We start from the raw sequence: 18,677 nt of genomic DNA on the forward strand, positions 1-18,677 counted from the left end.
TTGTAATTTTTCAGCTCTGATAATGAAAGAGTACACACACGGTACTAAAAAATAGTTATTAAAGACCCATAGTGTAAAGCAATACCTTTGGCAAAGAAAGCTCGTGGCATTCCTTGAACAAAAGCAGATAGGAGAAGAAATCAAAGAAGGAACAAACGAAAAGGATTTACTGCGGCTAGACTCAAAAGCCTGCAGTGTTAAAATTGAATTTTGTTTAACAAATCCTATTTCTCAGTGTTTCCCTCTAGTTCATAAAAATATGAGCAACAAACTAAACTGCAAGCAACAAAACTGAAAATGGGTGAGTTTCATCATTTATAGACAGCTATAGAATTCACTGCTGTAGGAAATAAATTATTTCCAATAAAACAAGAAAAATCTCTGCTATTTCATCCTTGCCACAACAGCTACTTATGGAAACACGTGTCCCCACAATGCCTTCTCCCACAGCAATCTGTAACAGGGCCAGCGAGCAGTGCTGGGTAAAGGCCCCAAGCAAGGGATGCAAGACCCAACATCGACCCCAGGCAAAGGCCAACACCTCCCCTCCCAGGAGAACCCAACAGAAGGCAGGATCAGGACACTGCTCCACTTTTCTTCGCATGGGCTGCTGAAGAAACAAAGGAGTAGAGCAAGTTGTAGCATCTAACCACCAGAAACGGTGCAGCAATCATCCTACTAAATATTCAGCATGTTGTCCTCGCAGCTTCCAACCCCTCCTCCCCATGCTTTGTTTTACAAATGTCTTGTACAGATTAAAAATGACAAACTATCAGCAATTACTAACCCCACAGCTTTCCATTCCATTTGTTTCCGCATACGCTTACAGAGCTTTAGGAAAGCCAGATTGTAAGATCTGTTACATTACGTGCCTGCCTTCACTCCTACTAACAGTGGATGATTGTGCAGGACAAGCAATTGCTTATTTAAATCAAGATAAGCATTATTTCCACGTGTTTCATCATCACGGGAAAGCATTCACAGATGCAGTACTTGAGTTTTGTAGCACAGATTCGCTCTGCCACTTCTTGGACTTGAACACAAACAGAACCTGGGCACAGGGAAGAAACAGCTGCCATAGACAAATTGGTTTCTACCTAGCCAAAAACACAGCACTACATGCAAGTTAAAGGCACTCAGTGATGAACACCAACACCTTCTCTGATGGTACTCTGCCAATACGCTGTTTCAGCTAATTACAGAGTGGCATAATTGGATTAGCCAGGGATTGTAGTCACGTATGAAGCCAGTGGGGCACACAGACACCACAAAACACAGAATGGATGAGGTTGGATGGGACCTCTAGAGATGTCCAGCCCAGCACATCCCGCTCAAAGCAGGGCCACCCACAGCAGGCTGCCCAGCAGCCTGGCCAGTTGGATTCGGAGCATCTCCGAGGATGGTGGTGGAGTCTCCATGAAGTCTCCAATCTGTGCAACCTGCTGAAGGGTTCAAACATTCATAGGAAGCAAGTACTTTCTTATTTTCAAAGGATTTTCTCTTTCAAGTAGTGCCCATGGCTTCCTGTCCTGTCACGGCGCACTGCTGAGAAGGCCGGAGCTGCCTCCTGTCCCTTTTATACCCTCTCGTCATGTTTAGAAACACAAGATCCCACCCGGGACTTCTTTTCTGTAAAGGAGAGACTGGGAGAGCTGGGGTCTAGGCTGGAGAAGATATGCCCCAGACCTTACCCAGGAGTTACCCAGAAGTAACTCCTCTGATCCACGTTAATACACATTTATCAGCAGCCCACAAACAGGTTGATAATTAAGAGTCTCTACATTTCAGCCATATTATGGAACTGGAAGACACTGAAGGCTATGTCACAGGTTAGAGACAGAGAGGGTTATACCATGAGAATTGACAAAGAAATCAATGTTCCTAACAATCTGTTGCAATGTTCCTGCAATGCTCATGCACAGTGCATTTATTCTGGTGTTACAAAGGTCTTGTGTAGTCCTTGCAGCATTACGTTCCTACATTTCCTCAGTCTACCCCCCCCCCAAAAAAGACAGAGGCAAAATTAGCCTGCTGTCTGTGAGAAGACGAAGGTGAAAGCACAGAAAGGCTGGACCTTTTCATGAAGTTCCTGGGAAACTATGGAAGACTTCATATGCAATGCAGAAATACCGAAGAATGAAGTTTGGGAAAGCAGTGGTAACAGGGAGAACAAGAAAAGGAATACATACTCAGCCTGCATTTGTGATACGATCTGGTCTGCAGGGACACACAGCTGTCAATTCATAAATCAAAGTCTCCTCACCTCACTGCCATGCACAGTGGCAGAGCAAAGACGCAACGTAAGGAGGCTGAGGCCCTAGGGTATTTTTGTGTTTACTTGGAGAGTCAGCATCCAGCTGCTATGCTTGCTTTTGTACCTTGAGGTTTCACTATTTCGGGGCCATAGGCATGGCTGCTGCTTTAAACTAACCCCAGAAGGAGCTGTGCTTTACATATTTAAAGAAACTCACTCAGTAACTATCTTGTGTTGTCTTTTTTTCTTCTTAATGTGAGGCTTCAGAGGGATTTGAGGCTTTGTGACAATGTATTGGACTAACAACACTGTTGGACAGAATATTTATTAAGTTCTTGCCCAAGCCTGATTACGAGTACCTGGATCTGAGGGATACCAAAAACTTAGACATACAGATCCTTCAGTCCAACTCTCACTGCTGTTCTGTAGGAAGTACATTAAACAGTCACCTGAGGCCACAGAGAGACACGAACTACACCGTGACACTTCCAACCCAATCCCTACTTGATCGTCTTCACTGCAGAGAACTTGTAATTAACGACAATTCAGAGAGACAAAAAAAATGTACTTTTTCTGACTACTATTTATGGCATCAGAGAAATATGTTCATTCTTTTTTTAATACATCTGAAAGACTATGGGTGATGCTACTTCACTAGACTCCTTCAAAGACAAACCAAATCACCTTAACTGCAAGATCCATGTCTTGATAATATCTCAGAACTCATAACACTATTACTGGTATGCCCAAATCAGTCCAGTACTTCCCGAGATCACCTTCACCCCAAACTTACACTACCACAGTATTACTCCAGTCAATTTTAGAAACTGGCTGGAAAAAAGCAATATGCGACCAGGTGTTATGTTTTCAGCAGCATTTGTTTTATTCACCTAGAAGTATAAACATTTTAGTAGGCGTACACAACACATGCGGCATCAAGCAGAATTAAAGTAAGCTTATAGTGTGCAAATTCATTAGCTTTTTAAGCAGCCAATTTTTACTCTACATCCTCTGTCATATAAATTTCCTACACCATTGCTAAGCAACCGTTTCTCTAGTTCAGCATTACACCTTCTGTAGTACTTACTGTGGAGCTTGGAAATAAGAAGTTACTACCAGCAAACTACGTAACTCCTGCACAACTGCCTGCAAACATTTCACACCATCGGCATTCAGGAACATCTCTGCATGAGATATACTGACAACGCTGCTTAGAGATCGGAGAGGGACTTCAGTTTTCTAGTGCCAGGGGTACAGATAGGTATGTTTTTATGCAAATACAAAAAAAATGTCTTTTGCATGAGGACCTTAGACTTGGGTCAGGCTTACCTTGCAGCATTTCCCCACCTGAGGGGAAAGACAAAAAAAAAAAAAAAAAAAGCAATTCACTATCCTAAGAAACAATATAACTTCAATCCAAACAGCAAGGTACGAAGTAAACCTTGTAAGTACTTCAGGAGGACTCTTCCCATACTCACTAGTACAGAGAACCATAGTTGCTTACTGTAAGGTCCTCAGAAATAGGATGCAATACCAACTCAGTAACAGTTGGGAGCAATGTTTAGTACCATCTTATTCTGCAAATCCACATAAAATACAATTTTTTTAATTTTTTTTATTTTTTTTTGGGGGGGGGGGGGGGGGGGGGTACGGGACACGGACGGACACCAAGCCTTAAAGCACTAGAATACTGTAGCATAAGTCCTTGCAGGCATAATTCGGTGAGCACCGCCTTATTTTATCTGGATTTAGTTACCTGTAATGCACTTAAACTTAAAACTCTGTTGGCAAAAAAGTGGAAAAGAGATTGCCTCTGCTTCTTCAAACATAACTGATCCATACCCTCAGTAGCAGTTACCACTAAGTCTGGGGTTTTCTTTCAGTTAATTTAGATTAACTGTTCCAACAGAAGTACAGCAATACAACATACACTATGTTCATCCAAGAACTGAACCCTGCAGTGTCTTTTTCGAAGCAGTTCCTTCTTCAAAAAGAGTGACGCTAAGCACACAGAAATCAATCCAACCCAGGCTGAACTTGAACTAAATGCTTTTCAGTTGCTGCACAAATATGACAGGCAACTTTGAACACCTTTACAGAGTAACCATCAGTATAAAGGAGAGCATTCAAACGGCCCATATTCACATAAAAAAAGCCCATGTGAGAAAAGCCAGGGGCAGGTAAGTGTTTTGAAGTAAAACAAATGTGCAAACAGCTCTACTCTTTCTTCAGATCCGCATTATGGATGGACTCAGTCTTTTGGAGAGGTTCCTCTTGGTAAACTATACAACAGTCTTTACCAACTCAGTGCTTGATCATTAACTCCTCAAGATGCTACTCCTGCAAGGATATGTGTAGAGAACTACTTCAACTTGCAGAAATAAATGTGTTGGCTACATCAACATGATGCTGAGAGCTTTAATTTTGGAAGATGTGAGTTCTACAGCATCCTGTCTACAAGAACAACTGGAAACTTGGGTGAAGGCCCTTGGTCACACAAACTTCTATGTGCCCATTTAACACAAAACAGCTGCAAACCTCAGTACCTTTGCTGTGTACTAACATGATGCTCAACTCCCTCCATTTATATAAGAAATATCTTAGTGAAATGGAGCCACACAATTATAATTTCAATTGTTTTAAAACCGTGCAAAATAAAAGCTTAAATATAAACTGGATTGTTCAAGCCTACTCTCCAGCACAGAAAAACATTTCCTGCACCTTGTAGCAAACATCTGGATGCAGCCTTTTCTGCAGGGTAGATGAATTCTGTGCCAGCTGGATTTTCTGGTGGCACATCAGCTAGACGCCACCTCACAGAGAAAGCCTCGTACCACCTCACATAGGAAGTACTACAACAACTTACTCAAAGGTTACTTGTCTGTTATAGATGTTTCTCTGTGGTGAGCAAGTTGGCTCTACTAAACCGAGCAGTTCGGCTCTAGTGAACCAGAAAAGGGAAATGAAGCTTATCTGGTTTCCAGTGATTAGCTTTTTAACACACGTGTAATTGTGTGTTTAATTGTGCATGAAGCAAACGCAGCTATGCATGAAAGTTGGCTACTACCACTCAGAGAGCTCAATGAGCTTAAACTATCAGTGACACCACTACCTTATCAAGGGAGTGTAGCCACCACAAAGATATTCATGTGCTTTTAGACTTGCTGTGAGCCTCCCACGTCTGGAAAGCAGCTGGCAGGCCTAGCCTGCGTGATCACTAATTGTTGTTAGCCCCAGGCAGCAAGTCCTACTTGAGGCAGTAGTTCAGCATCTTTACAGATGTCTGTCACAACTAAGCTGCAGTGAAGCAAGGCAAGCAATGCCAGCTCTCTTCTTCAGTAAAAAGAAGGTCCCCGTTTTCTGCAGGTGGACACCAGCCTGTATTTGAAGTGAAGGTTATCTGGAAGTCATGTAACCAGTCAACACAGCACCAGGTCCACACTACTCAGCACTGACAAGGGTACAATTTAACAGCTTGATCTTGGCCTCAAGCTAATCAGAGACACATGGTTTTTAGTCAGGCTGGCACATCAGCTCACATCTGTCTGCAAAAGACTGTGAGCACATATGCTACCATCTATCATAAGTCATAGATTAAGGTTTTAGCCAAACTACCCTACTGAGCAAAACTAGATGACTTACTGAAACTGTCTTCATAGAACAAGAAATTAATTTGGAGATCTGATCTTGCAAAAGGGAGCTCATCCATTACACAAAAACTGAAAGGAAAAATAAGTCCATCAGGGAAGAAAAACAGACAAATACATAAACAGAAATTTCTGGAAATGGATACACACGACCAATTACTTTTCCATCCACATACATCAAACAGCTATCTCATTCAAGAAGTTACTATCCTTCTTTCCCCTTCAAGTCTTAAATTTGAGATAAGTCAGCCACAGAAAAACTCCAGGCTGGAACTAGGAAAACACCACACTTAGAGCCATTTCCAAGGAACACCACAAATCACGTTACACACAGCATCACTGCTGATAAAGCCACCCTTCCCTGCAATCTGAGCAGACCTACCTGCTGACAATGCATGGCATCATTTGGGCTTTGGCTCCAGCTAGTACTTCCTTAGGGACCTCTGTACTCAACTTCAGTACCCAGTGAAATTCAGGAGCTACAAAAAAGGACTGGTTCTCCTACTGCATGGGACAAAGGCTCACAAATTATTAATCTAGTCAAGATACAGGTTAGGAGCACTTAAACATTAGGTATATCTTTACCAGGTGAAAAACACTTTTAACCTGACTGCACGCACCTCCGCTACTAGGACTCTTAAAAGCACAGTAATAGCTTGTGGAGCTTCAGTAAGGATTCTAATTTATTGCTGATAGCAGCATCCTTTCCTATAGTTAACTGTGGTTGGCAACATCAAAATGCAAGGGGTTCTCAGATACATAGAAAAGGGCCATAAATGATAACTTCATCAAGGACATGTTCAGCTTAATGCTATGTGGATATTAACTTGCTAAAAAATAAATAAATAAATAAATCACAGAACAAGAGCTTACAAAGAAGTCATCATCTTAATCAAGGACAAGTGACTTATCTTGTTATAGAGAATTAGCCACACTGAATTATGTATTCTTTATTTATACAGACATACATATATATAAACTGAGCTGAATTCTTGCTTTTTAATAACCGTCTCACTGAAAGCAAGATTTTTCTTTGAGGAGAACCGTAGAACAAGTGTTATTTCTCTGGCAAGAAGTCCATCCTGTAAAGGTTATATACATGCTGCTCACCAAGAAGTTACACAGTCAATCAAATACACATTGGTTCTTTTTGTTCACCAGCTTACCTCCCCCCCAGACACACTACTTGAATTATCTAATAACACCAGGGTTATCACCACATGAGTAGGAATACTTGCTAATAAAAGCAAACCAACTCCAAAAGACAACTGTTTCTCAGCCTACTCTCAAATGAACTTGCTCCCAGAGATATTTTCCCATCTCCGTGCATTGCAAAGCCGTCTTTGGAAAAGAACACCTGAGGTGTACGCTTAGAAGAGCTAATCCAATATACGAAACATTAAAATAAAAACAAAGAAACAAAACAAGCAAATACAGCACTGAGTTTAAGTGAAGCTGAAATTCACATTTAAGATTACAACAGATGAACCTGAACTGTGACATGCAAGGTATTCCCATTTTATACACTAGCTCAGCTGAAAAGTTCTTGTGCTACTAACTTAACCAAACAGAGCCAGCAGCAAAAGCACAATTTTCATTGACTGACAGACAGCAAGCATCACGCAGAGCTAAATGTCTCAATTTTCTTTCATCCTTGTCACTCAGGTAGAAATCTGTTTTAAAGACAGTTGTTCGAGTCACTAAAAGGAAGAAGATAATGCAAGCTGATGGACTTGCTTTGTTGGTAGTATGTGATCTTGGAAGCGTGGTTTTGCAGAGCTATTACAGACTGAGAGAACCCCATCATTAGCAAGTAACTTCTGAAAGTTTTAATGTTCTTGTAGAACGTAATTACTTCTTCTGTACGACCCACTAGAGGTAACAGCAGTTTAACAAGACCCTGTTTCTTACTTGTACGTTTCTGGCTGATTTTCACCTGTAGCTGGGTAGCAGCTTACTTTCTGAAGTGGCTGTGTGTTGTGTTTTGCTTTTTTCTTTAAAATGAAAAAAAAAAGAGAGAGATGGGTAAAAGAACAACCACCTTGATTCATGGTTCCTGCAGGAGAGACACTCACATCACTAACAGGAGAAGCTCTGAAGTAGCCAGTATTATTGGTGGTTAGTTAGCAATCTCAAGAAATGCTGGTCAATAAAGCTCAATATTATCATAAACTTTCTTTTTAGCATTAAGCACTGAGTGGCTTATACAGCTGCTTTGTCTCTATAATCTTGTGTCAACACAGTGACTATTCAGATATCTACAGATTTCTAGTACAAAGATACTGGTATTAAACCCAAACCTTACTATTATACATAAAACCTTTGGCATTAAAGTAGATTATTTGAACATATTCAACCATATCATTTTCTAAAAGTAAGAGACTAAGAAAATTCAAAGGCAGCTAGAACATCTACATATTTCAAGACTTGCTAAAACAAAAGAGACTGCAGACCCTTTGTACCATTTAAATAAAAACAACTTAAGTCCCACAAGTTGCTGTATCCTTCCTTTTAAAGGAATCGAAAGCAGTTCTTACCACTAGCGAACACCTTTAAACCATCACCTGAATTTGCTGTTTTCTTTGCACCAACAAAACCTGAGAACTACGATAGCCCAGCAGGATTATAAAATGTTGGAGTTAAATTTGAATTCTATTGTTTGAATTACTACATTAATATAAAGCATTTATCTATTACTGATAAACAAACATCAACAGCAACACAACTCCCCAAACACTGATTTTTAGAAAAGCTTTCAAAGAAAAGTTATTTGAAAGAAGAAGCCTTTTCCCGAGTTTCCCCGCTGAAACCTAAAGACATCTTCAGGAATAACTGAGTATTCAAGAAAAAGATAGTACGTTTAGCTCAAAAAAAAAATAATCACTAGTTATTCTTCTACATCGTTTCTTTATTCATCAAGCATAACAACACACAAATTACCATTTCTGTACAGGATAAGTGTCTAGTATAAGGTTGTATATATATAAAACAGCATTGAAACAGAAGTATAGAAAATCCAGTACTTCAGAAAAAAAGTCCATGATTTGTAAGTTGTCAGGAAGGACTTGTTCTTCAAAGTATGTAACCAAACAGATGAGAAGTGCCTGCCTTCAAGTACAGTCAAAGGATGAGGTATGGGAGAAAGGATGGGTTTCAGTGCTGACATACTACCTCTCCCTGTATGACAGGGTCGTTCTTAGTCCCTGCAGTGGACAGTTCCTCATATTCTCAGTGGTTAAAACAAAAGTTTTACTCCTGCGGAAGTTTTGTAGACATAAAGAGATTCTTTCCCTTACTACTATCTTCTCTGAGACTAAAAAGGACCGCTCCTAAATAACAGCAGCGCAAGGAGAATGGACAGTATTATGGTACTTGATCTCCGAGGTCCGCTTTCACAGGCTGGCAAGTTGTTTCTCAAACCCCAGGGATGCTGACACCATAGACCTCCCAGAAAAACACATGCCTGTGTCAGTTTGCTTCCCTCTGTTCACAGCAGTGGGCACCAAGCTCACGTGCTTCCATTCCACATCACTCCTTGCCCCACTCACAGCGAAAAGCATCAGAAGTATAGGCCAAATTCCACGTGAAAACACAAACCAATTTCAGCTCTTAAGGCACGTCAAGACCCACATCCATGTAAGATGACTTATAAAACTGCAGGATTTTGTTTCAGTTGCAAAGGAGTAAAACTGAGGCTGAACTATACACAGCTCCTTTCAACTTTATCATTCTCACACATTTGCTGCTGTAAAAAAAATAAATCACTAAAGACAAAGGAATTGTCAGTTGCCGTTGAGATTTCCCTTATTTCGTTCCCCAGAATCCTTTGTTGTTACACATCCCACACTTGTTAAGATTTCCAGCCTTTTTATAATTCACTTTAAGATCAACTTGTTCAAAGCTTTACAGGTATGGTTTGTAATTTGGTTCTGAATACCACTTCACACCAGAGAGCGAGGGAGGAGCAGGGGAAGAAACTTCCCTCCACAACTAAGGTATATTCTCCAAACTTCCTGTTAAAGACCAGACAGAGGTATGCGAACGGTCAGAGGCTGGTTCCTTCCCAACAGGAAGCTTTTCAATCCTTTCAGCTTCAGCAGTTCCAAAGGCTTTAATAATGTCCTGTTAAACTTCCATAGAAGAGCAGGTGCCAAACTAATCTCATAACACCTTCCAGCAAGCCATTCACGTTTAAAAATTGGTACCATAAAGTCTTTGTACTGTTCACAAGATGGTTTTCCTAAGTGTAGTGTACTTAGTACTGAATGCCTTTTCTTTCCAGCCTGGTGCATCTGTGGGCATTATGCCTGGCCCAAAGGCTCTCCCCTTCTCCTGCAGCTTCTTACTCCAGCAGAAGATTGATCGCACCTGCTTCCATTTATTTGTTCTTGGTTCCTTTCTTGACTTGTCCTCATCACTCTTCCTGAACAGCTACTCCACACTTTACTAATCAATCTGTCATTTATTCACAGTATACAGTGTTTGAAGTAAATGGTAGAAAGCTTTTTCCACATTCCTCATCAGTTGCTGTCTTGGCTTGTCAAGCGTACAGATTTTTTTTTTCCTCCTTCAGACCTCTCTAGTTTGTCACTGCAAGAAGAAGTAGCCTTTCATTTGAAGAAAACAGCAGGATTTGAGCAGGGAATTCTCAAGTCATCACAGACTTCAGCACACCTGGAGCTTCATCCCTTCGTATATTCTTGATGCCTTCAGAGTGGAGTCAACATTTAAGGGAAACAAAAGTTTGAAACAGATGCGGTAACAGTTATACTAACACAGATTTCTTTTAATTGCACTGATCAGTTGAAATGTGGAATCATTTCCGTACTCTAACCTTCTACAAGGTCACTATTCCACATGGCTTATTTACAATAAATATATCTAAGAAAACAGGAAACTAAGGATATTTTCTCCTGAATGCGCAGTCTAACAAAAGCCTTGAATAGCAGAGAAGAAAGTGTTTCTGAACAACTTCTGCCTTCCAGCATTTTTGCAGAGCACTGGGTACTAGCAGGGATTGCAAGAACGTCTACAACGGAATAAATTCACTACTGCCATGATCCAATACCCACATATTAGACACTGACATTTTGCTTATGTGAGGTGTAACAGCAATCGCAACATAAATCCACACCTTGTCAGGTTCAGCAGGACATGTAGCAGGAGATTTGTGAATTTCAGCAGCTCATACTGAGTTTGAGAGTTGTCAGAATAAAAGCATAGCTCAGGCTAAGAAGGATAAAGAATTTCCCAGTTAAACTACATGACAGACTGCATATTCTCATGTGTCAAAGACCTCCTAAACAAACTTTGGAGAAGTCAGGTAATCTTTTGATTATTATGCAGCCCTTGTTTTCTAGATGGACAAGCTTCTTTACAAGATATCAAAGACCTACTGTAATGGGAGAAAGAGGTCTGTGAGTACTGTTGTAATAAAGCTATGTCAGAGTTTAAAAGCTCAGCAACTTCTGATATATATTTTCACTTCAAAAGTCATTAAGGAGGCTTTTAGGAAGAGATGAAAGCATTATCTGCTTATGACATTGGTATCTGCAACTCTGTTAGCCCCTCGAGACTGTAAAGGAAGTACTACAATCTTACACTGAATATTATCATAAAGACCATGGCCAGCCATGGTCACAAGATCACCCTACACTCTTGTTCACACTAGTAAGTATTAGCCCCTAATGGTAACAAAAGGGCCAGAAACCTACTCCTGTACCTGCAGCAGTAAGAAAACTGCAATTGTGAGCACTTCACATTGCATAGTTAGATTGCAAGAATCAAAATTAAGCCAAGTCAAGACACAGAAATAAAACAAAGGAAATCACACCAAAGAATTCCCTCCTGTTCACACACACATGAATGAAGGAGAACTAGAAAAAGAATGAGGCACTGTAACAGAATTAAATTCTCATCCATCTAAACCTCAATTACTTGATTTATGTTATTGAATCAGATTCACATTTCTGGACAGCGTTCACTGCAAGTATTTGGACAACTCTACTGGCCATCCTGATAATGCTGCACACACTAAGACAAGAGGGGTTCATGCATGCCAGGCTGGTGCACCTCAGCCCAAGCAAACATGTAGGATCATCAGGAACAAATGCTGTTTTCAGCTACCTACGAGAACACCACCATTTTGCCCAGATTCCCCATTCCATGATGCCTGCTAAATTTTAAAGACAAAGAGCGTTACGCATGGCTGATCACTGGAATATCTGGAAAATATCTTATCTAGAAACTAAGAACTGAGGCAGAGAATAACTAATTTGCATACTTAAGGCTATCAGTGTTGTTATGACTGTCTGCATGTACTTGCAAAATTAGTGGATGCCAGCAAGGGTTTAAGGTATTTTGGTGTTTTCCACCCCCCACCTCTCTCAATGAAGCACTCCTGCCCCCACATAGGGCTGCCACTTTTAGTAATAACAGGGTTTCTAAGTCCTGGCTCTCTTAACAGTAACTTCAGGCTAAGCAAGCAGAACAGTCTCTATTTAAAAAGACTCCCCCATTTTACTTACCATCACTTTCATTCTTACTTTTCATTTCTTCCATCCATGTTGGAATATCTTTCAATGCAACATACTCCCTCAAGTACTCTTTGCGTCTTTCCTCCAAGGTCATCTTCAGCAAACGCTCTGTTTAGGGGAAAGGGGAAAAAAAAAAAAAAAAAGTTTTGCAAGCTTTCATATATTCTTGTACATTGGCCAAGTAGTGACCAATTCCATGTCCTTGAAGCAATTAAATACAGTTTGAAAGAAACAAGCATGGGTGATTTGATGAGTTACAAATAATAGGAGCTGAACATAGTGCATTTAAACAACTGCCTGCACCTATTTCTGGATATCCCAGTTCAGCAAAAAAATGCCGCTTCACTGCTCTCTCAACTGTCCAGATTTCCTTCCCTCATCACTACAGCACCTCGTCTTCCAGTCACTTAAACTCAAGATCAGAGATCCAACAGCAGCTTCATTAAGTAGGGAATTGTTATTTTATAGAATTTCCAGGCATTATAATGCAGTCATTAGGTTCTGTATTCATAAAACAGATGTAATTTAGAAAAACATCTTGAACATCAAAACTGATGCGTTTATCTCCTGGAACAAGTTTATGTATGCCTGCAAAGAATGAAAGGAAGAACAGTACAAAATTAACAGAGTGCCAATATATTACAAAAAGAAGTCAGCAAAAGCCAAATCTTATGTCACTTTCTTGATGGTTGGAGTGATAAAAAGTAGAGACATTTTTGTTTGGTTGTTTTGTTCTGCAAACAATGCAACTTCCAGCATGCAAAATCTACTATCATTTGCTTAAAACACATCCAGTAGCATTTCATCCCGATCTGGGCCAAAATCAGCAGCTACAGAAAATACTAAGCTAACAGTTTGTTACCCAAGAAAAAGTACTACAAGTCTGTAAGTGTGACTGACAAACTGGTGGAACACAAGCCCGAGCACTAGGGAAGCCCACTGCCCTCCGCTGGCTGCCCAGGTAACTAAAGAGCAGCCCAGGAACAGCACGATTCAAGGACCACACTGGATTTCAAGTGCTGTAAAGCAGAAGCTGGGTTTAAATTCAAGAGCTCAGGCTAAGGCTTATAGTTTTGTACTTGAACATCAGTATAACATGGTGATTACCCCACGGAAGTACACATGGATTTATTTTTTTTATTTTATTTTTTTTATCTGAGAAACAGTCACCATGTCTTTTTTTTTTTTTTTTTAAAAAAAGGCATTTAGCAAAAAGTACAACTGCATGCACTGTACAATTTTGACAGCTAGTGCCAACTTCGCTTTTCTTCAGACTTGCCTATAAATGCAGTAGGTTCTGAGGTGAGGAAAAAACACCCCACTGGCCCTGACCCAGCACCAGATTCTCGTAGCTGCATTCTCCTCTCCTTCCCTACCCCATCAAGCAGGATGACTTCACTCAGAAGTGAAATATGCTTTTAATGCTCAGTGTTAGTTTTGTACAAAATGTGTCCTTGCATAAGGAATGAAAAGAACAGACCATGTCAAGGCTTCCATGAGCTAATCAAGTTTCTGGGTGCCTTTTACCAGTGGCACTGAACTACTATTACCATACTAATAGATTTTCTTGACACATTAATCAGGAATAAATACTCTTTGATGATCAAAAAGAGTTTAAGAGCTATGTGGGCAAGAAAGATCCATATTTTTTGCCTTTGGCATAAAGGACTAGATGGACATAAAAAGAGATGCTAATATTCAGATCAAGTTGAAGGAACAGTAAATGAGTTCAACAAACTGCTTCTTAGGTCAAACCTTTCAAGAAAATAGCTTATTTTGCAAAAACCCTATTATAATGTAAGTTTCCTAATGATGCAGAGTATAGTCAGTACAGCCTAAAATACCAAAGGTAAGTTTTGAGCACAGACTCTTATCAAAAGATATGTATTTTTTGATGGTTTTTGTTCAACTGAAGAAGAAATTGTACTGTCAAAAACACCACTTCTCTCCCCTTATTTAGGCTGTGTATCTTAATTGGATAGTTACAAGTATGAAAGTAAAATGTGATTAGAATCTTCATTATACATTATGGATACACACTTAACTCTACTGCTTCATCTTCAAACATACAAGATACTTAATGTGCCTGTTAAAAGTACTACAGAAAGACAAACATGAACGCGAGACAAAGAGAGAGCACATTTGTGTGCATCAGGCTGGAGGGACCAACTAACACTGAAAGTTTGACTGCCTTTTGCTGAAGAAGTTTGAGGCAGCTCCCCACCTTCCAAAACACAATTCTAGAAGAAGGGTGTATGAAGCTTTGCCCTTCCAAGTCACTAGTGAGGCTTTAAAGTGAGTTTAAATTGCACACAGACCTCCCAGAAGATGCGTCCAACATCTTTAGCTGCAAAGACTGTTTTCTGCATGTCACCTGTTGAAGTGCTTTGGAAGCTCATGGGCAGACCAGTCACATACCATAAAGACTCCAAAAATCAATGACAGTTCTGCTCCTACTGTTTCGCTGGACCACAGGAAAGATCTACCCTGTGAGAAATTGAACTAATCCTCAATTACTAAGAAGTAATTAAGGAAAGCAAGTGGGTTTGAACTTAGTATTTAGCAGTTTGCACTTTTTGAGAATAGGAACTTCTTCAAAACATAAAAGGTTCAAAATGATCACACCCAAAGCTTCAAGGGAAGAGCAGAATCAGCACGAGCAGTCAGCTTTGTGGAGAGCTGGAAGGATGCAGGAACAGCAGAGGCAGGCCTGGCATAAAATTTCTTTTCAAGGACAACCTGCATAGGAAGGAAAGAAGTTGTGCTTCTGTAGTTTTGCTCTCTAGTAAAGAGAATGCTCAGTAAGAATAATCACACAGGGCTACAAGCTAAAGACCAGCATCAGCAGTTACATGCCAGAGTTTCACACACACGCCTGAAAAACCCTGGGCCAACACCACAAACGTAATGCTGGGAAGCAGCTACCGGAGCAGAAGACTGGCAAATGCTGTTCATTCTCACTACGCAGAGTGACACCAAGTTCTGGCTAGCTAGCGCTCAGAAACATGCTTTGCTGGCCAGAATAACTTCAGCAGCAGTCACGAGCTTCAGCTTGTGTTCACCAGTGTCACCCTGCTCAACAGATGGTGGTTATCGTGGCTCTGGTGAGACCATCATCCTCACAGCACATCAAGATGAAGGCGTGCTTGCACCTCACCTGTCCCAGCCCCTGTACTGCACCCTCCTCACCTAGGGTTTGAGTCCACGTGCTGCAAACTTGCACAAACAACAAAGCTGGAAGCAACAGGGGAACAGTGGGAACTCCCACCAGGGCTGGCCAGGTGCCTTCCCCCAGCTGCCCCCTGCATAAAAGCATTTCCTTGGAAGGCAACAACAGGCAGCAGGAAGGGCTTCCACAGGTGAAGTCGCTTACAGCTGATTGCACACAAGCGACACCCGAGAAGATTTAACTCCATCTTCTCTGCTCTGGAAGAGAGAAACTTTCAAATCTGGCAGAAATTTCTTGTCTCACCTCGACTACAGGCACATTGCAAGCCAGCTCTGAAAGAAACACGGACACACGATGTAACTCCCTGCCTCAGGGGCAAGTTTGATGGAAGCAGCTAACCTACAGAACGATCAGCCTGCGTGTGGCTCTCATGTTTTCTCCTTCCATATGCCTACTGGATTTCTCCACAAAGAGGACGAATGCTATCCTTTGAACCCGGTCGTCTGCCTTCCTGCCTTGAAATACACATGCAATCGTAGGGAACATAGGAGAAAAGAGACAACTTGTAACAACCCCGCTGGTGTGTTTCAGTTTTCCCTCCTCTCCCCCTTGTAGGTTTCTGGGTTATTTGTAAACACCCCCGGCAAGGTTTGTTTTCCTGAAGCCTCTTCCGATAGCCGATGTAAATATTTACACTCCTGCTGCGTGAATTTCTCCCGAAAGGGTCCCGCTGCTCTCCGGGTGACCACCACGGGGACACCAAGGTCAGCGGGAGGCGCCTGCCCCATACTTGCAGGAGCCGGGCTGAGGGGGGGAGCCAGGGGGGACAGGCTCCCTTTTTTTGGGGGGGGGCCCCCATTTCTTAGCGGCGTGCCGGAACCCGCAGGCTCCGCACCTCAAAGTAGCCCGGCGGAGCATCGCGTTGGGGCCAAAAATCCCGAAAAAAAAAAATAATAAAAAATATTTAAAAAAAAACACACACCATTTTCTCCCCCCTCCCCACACGAAGAGCACGGGTTAAAGCGGGACGGGCACCTTTGGAGCCCGGCCGGCTCCGGGTCCGGCTCCTGCCCTGCCAAAACCCCGGGAGGAGGAGGGGGGGTCCCGGAGGGCGTGAGGGGAGCCCGCAGAGCTCGGGGGGCGGCAGGGACCGGGGCAGGGGCTCGGAGGGCGCCCCCCGGCCATGGGGGGAGGCGGAGGGGGGCGGCGGGGCCCGGCCCGTGGCGGCGGCAGTACCTTTCTCCTCCCGCCAGAGCTTTTTCCGCTTGTTGCCGGGGTACATGGCGCTGTGGCTGGCGGCGGCTTTGAGCTGCAGGTTCCCCAGGCTCACGGGGGGGGGTGGAGGGGACGCCGAGCTGCCCGCTGCTGCTGCCGCCCGCCGCCACCACCACCGCCGCCACCAGCAGCGCCGTGCAAACGTCGCTCCCCGGCTCCACAGGGTGCCTGGCGGCTGGGGCACGCCTCGCTCCAGCACGACACCCCCGCAGCGCCCGCCCCCCTTCCCACCGCCCGTTGGCTCCGCCAGCCGCCGCTCAGCAGCCCCCTCCTCCGCCCGCCGCCGCCGCCGACACCGGACCGGGCACGGCGGGCGAGCCGGCCGGGAGGAGCTTGAAGCGGCGGTGCTCGCGTGGGGATGGGGACGGGGACGGGGATGGACGGGGACGAGGCGCCGCAGCCCGGGCCCTCTGTGTGTGCGGGGGGTGCTTGGTGCGACATTAACGGGAGAGGCGCCCCCGGTGCCCCCGGGGAGGGCGCTCGGGGCCCGGCGGCGCGGGGCCGGCCGGCCCGGGGCGGAGCAGCGCCCCCTCTGCTTCCGGGTTGCCGCCGGGCCCCGGAGCTCCGCCGCGTTGCTACGCGACGGCGTCCGGGCTGCGGCCTGCGGGGCCCCCGGGAGCACAACCCGGCCCGGCCCGGCGGGGAGAAATGCATACGGGGGCTCGGAGGAGTCCGAGCCGGGAGGAAAAACACCCGCTGGGATGTGGGGAAATCAATAAAATACTGCGCGTGGTGCCGGCGCGCTGCGCTGTCGTTTCCAAAATTCCCCTGCACCGCCACTGACCCGCGCCTCGCACGGGTTCAGGTCCTCTCAGAAACTGCACATCCATCACCTCAGTCTGTGTGCTCTTTCACTTTCTGACCTCGCCTAGCTGGTACCTGCCAGGCTTGCTGCTAGCGTTTAGGTTAATTTATTTATTTATTTATTTTCCATGTCTGCATAAACACAGAAACTTCTGCAGCCTGAATAAGTAAACATAGGGGAATAAGCAAACATAATAAGGAAACAAATGAGGCCTGCCAGCAGCCCTACGGATCCTGCTAGCCCACGCTACACCACACGTGGATGTACCGGCCCTAACTCACGCAGGCAAGAGGATGCAGCCCTGGGACAAAACAGGCGCTGGCAGGTGCTTCAGAGCTTCACAGAAGGACGCACACAAACTCATCAGTCTGCACCTCGTTTGAGCTAAATCATATAAAAAGACTCACTCTGTCAGGAGCAGGCTTGTCTTTGGTGATAATGTTCTTGTAGTTGGCCTGTAACAAAGAAAGGTGAGGCGCAACACAGCATTACTAGGGCTTTGTCCTTTTTCAGAACTACATTGAAAAAGCACGAACTTTTCCAGGCATTATTCCTCATCACTTCACCAGCATGTGTTTTTTCTTAGTCAATAAACTACATATAAAATGCTCAATAAGCACAATTAAAAAAAAAAAATTAAAAAAATCAAGAAATCTGATACAAAACAACAAGAAATGATACTGTGAATTTGGAATCATCGTGTACAAGATACACAAAATTGCCATTCTTAAAAGTGAAAGAGGCAACATCAGATAAAGCACGTCTATTGAGAAACTACCTAGAGATACCGCACTCAGGGAACCATTGACATGTATAATTGACATGTATAGCTACCAAGTCTCAATTTTCATGGTTAAGGCAAAATATCAGAAAAGACTGAATTATCCAGTAAAAAGTATGCTCTCAGTTTAACTGAAGGAATTTTTGAAGATTGGTAGAGGAAAAGATTGTTGTCTTTTCTCGGCGTTTTGAGATATTTTCTATCAGGTCA

At 43.2% G+C, this 18,677-nt stretch overlaps 1 protein-coding gene across 1 annotated transcript in view; it reads right to left on the reverse strand.

Moving 5' to 3' along the window:
- Nucleotides 1-17,074, reverse strand: part of MACROD2 (mono-ADP ribosylhydrolase 2) — an 856,291-nt gene extending 839,217 nt beyond the window's left edge. The window contains exons 1-2 of the mRNA XM_084284713.1: nucleotides 16,843-17,074; nucleotides 12,429-12,545 (exon numbers count right to left, since the gene is read on the reverse strand). Of these exons, the coding sequence (XP_084140839.1) occupies nucleotides 12,429-12,545; nucleotides 16,843-16,888 (163 nt within the window). The 5' untranslated portion in view covers nucleotides 16,889-17,074. The remainder of the gene's footprint in view (nucleotides 1-12,428; nucleotides 12,546-16,842) is intronic.
- Between the last annotated feature and the right edge of the window lie 1,603 nt (nucleotides 17,075-18,677).

This window comes from Netta rufina (assembly GCF_964035555.1).
Source record: "Netta rufina genome assembly, chromosome: 3".
NCBI classification, from domain to species: Eukaryota; Metazoa; Chordata; class Aves; order Anseriformes; family Anatidae; genus Netta; species Netta rufina.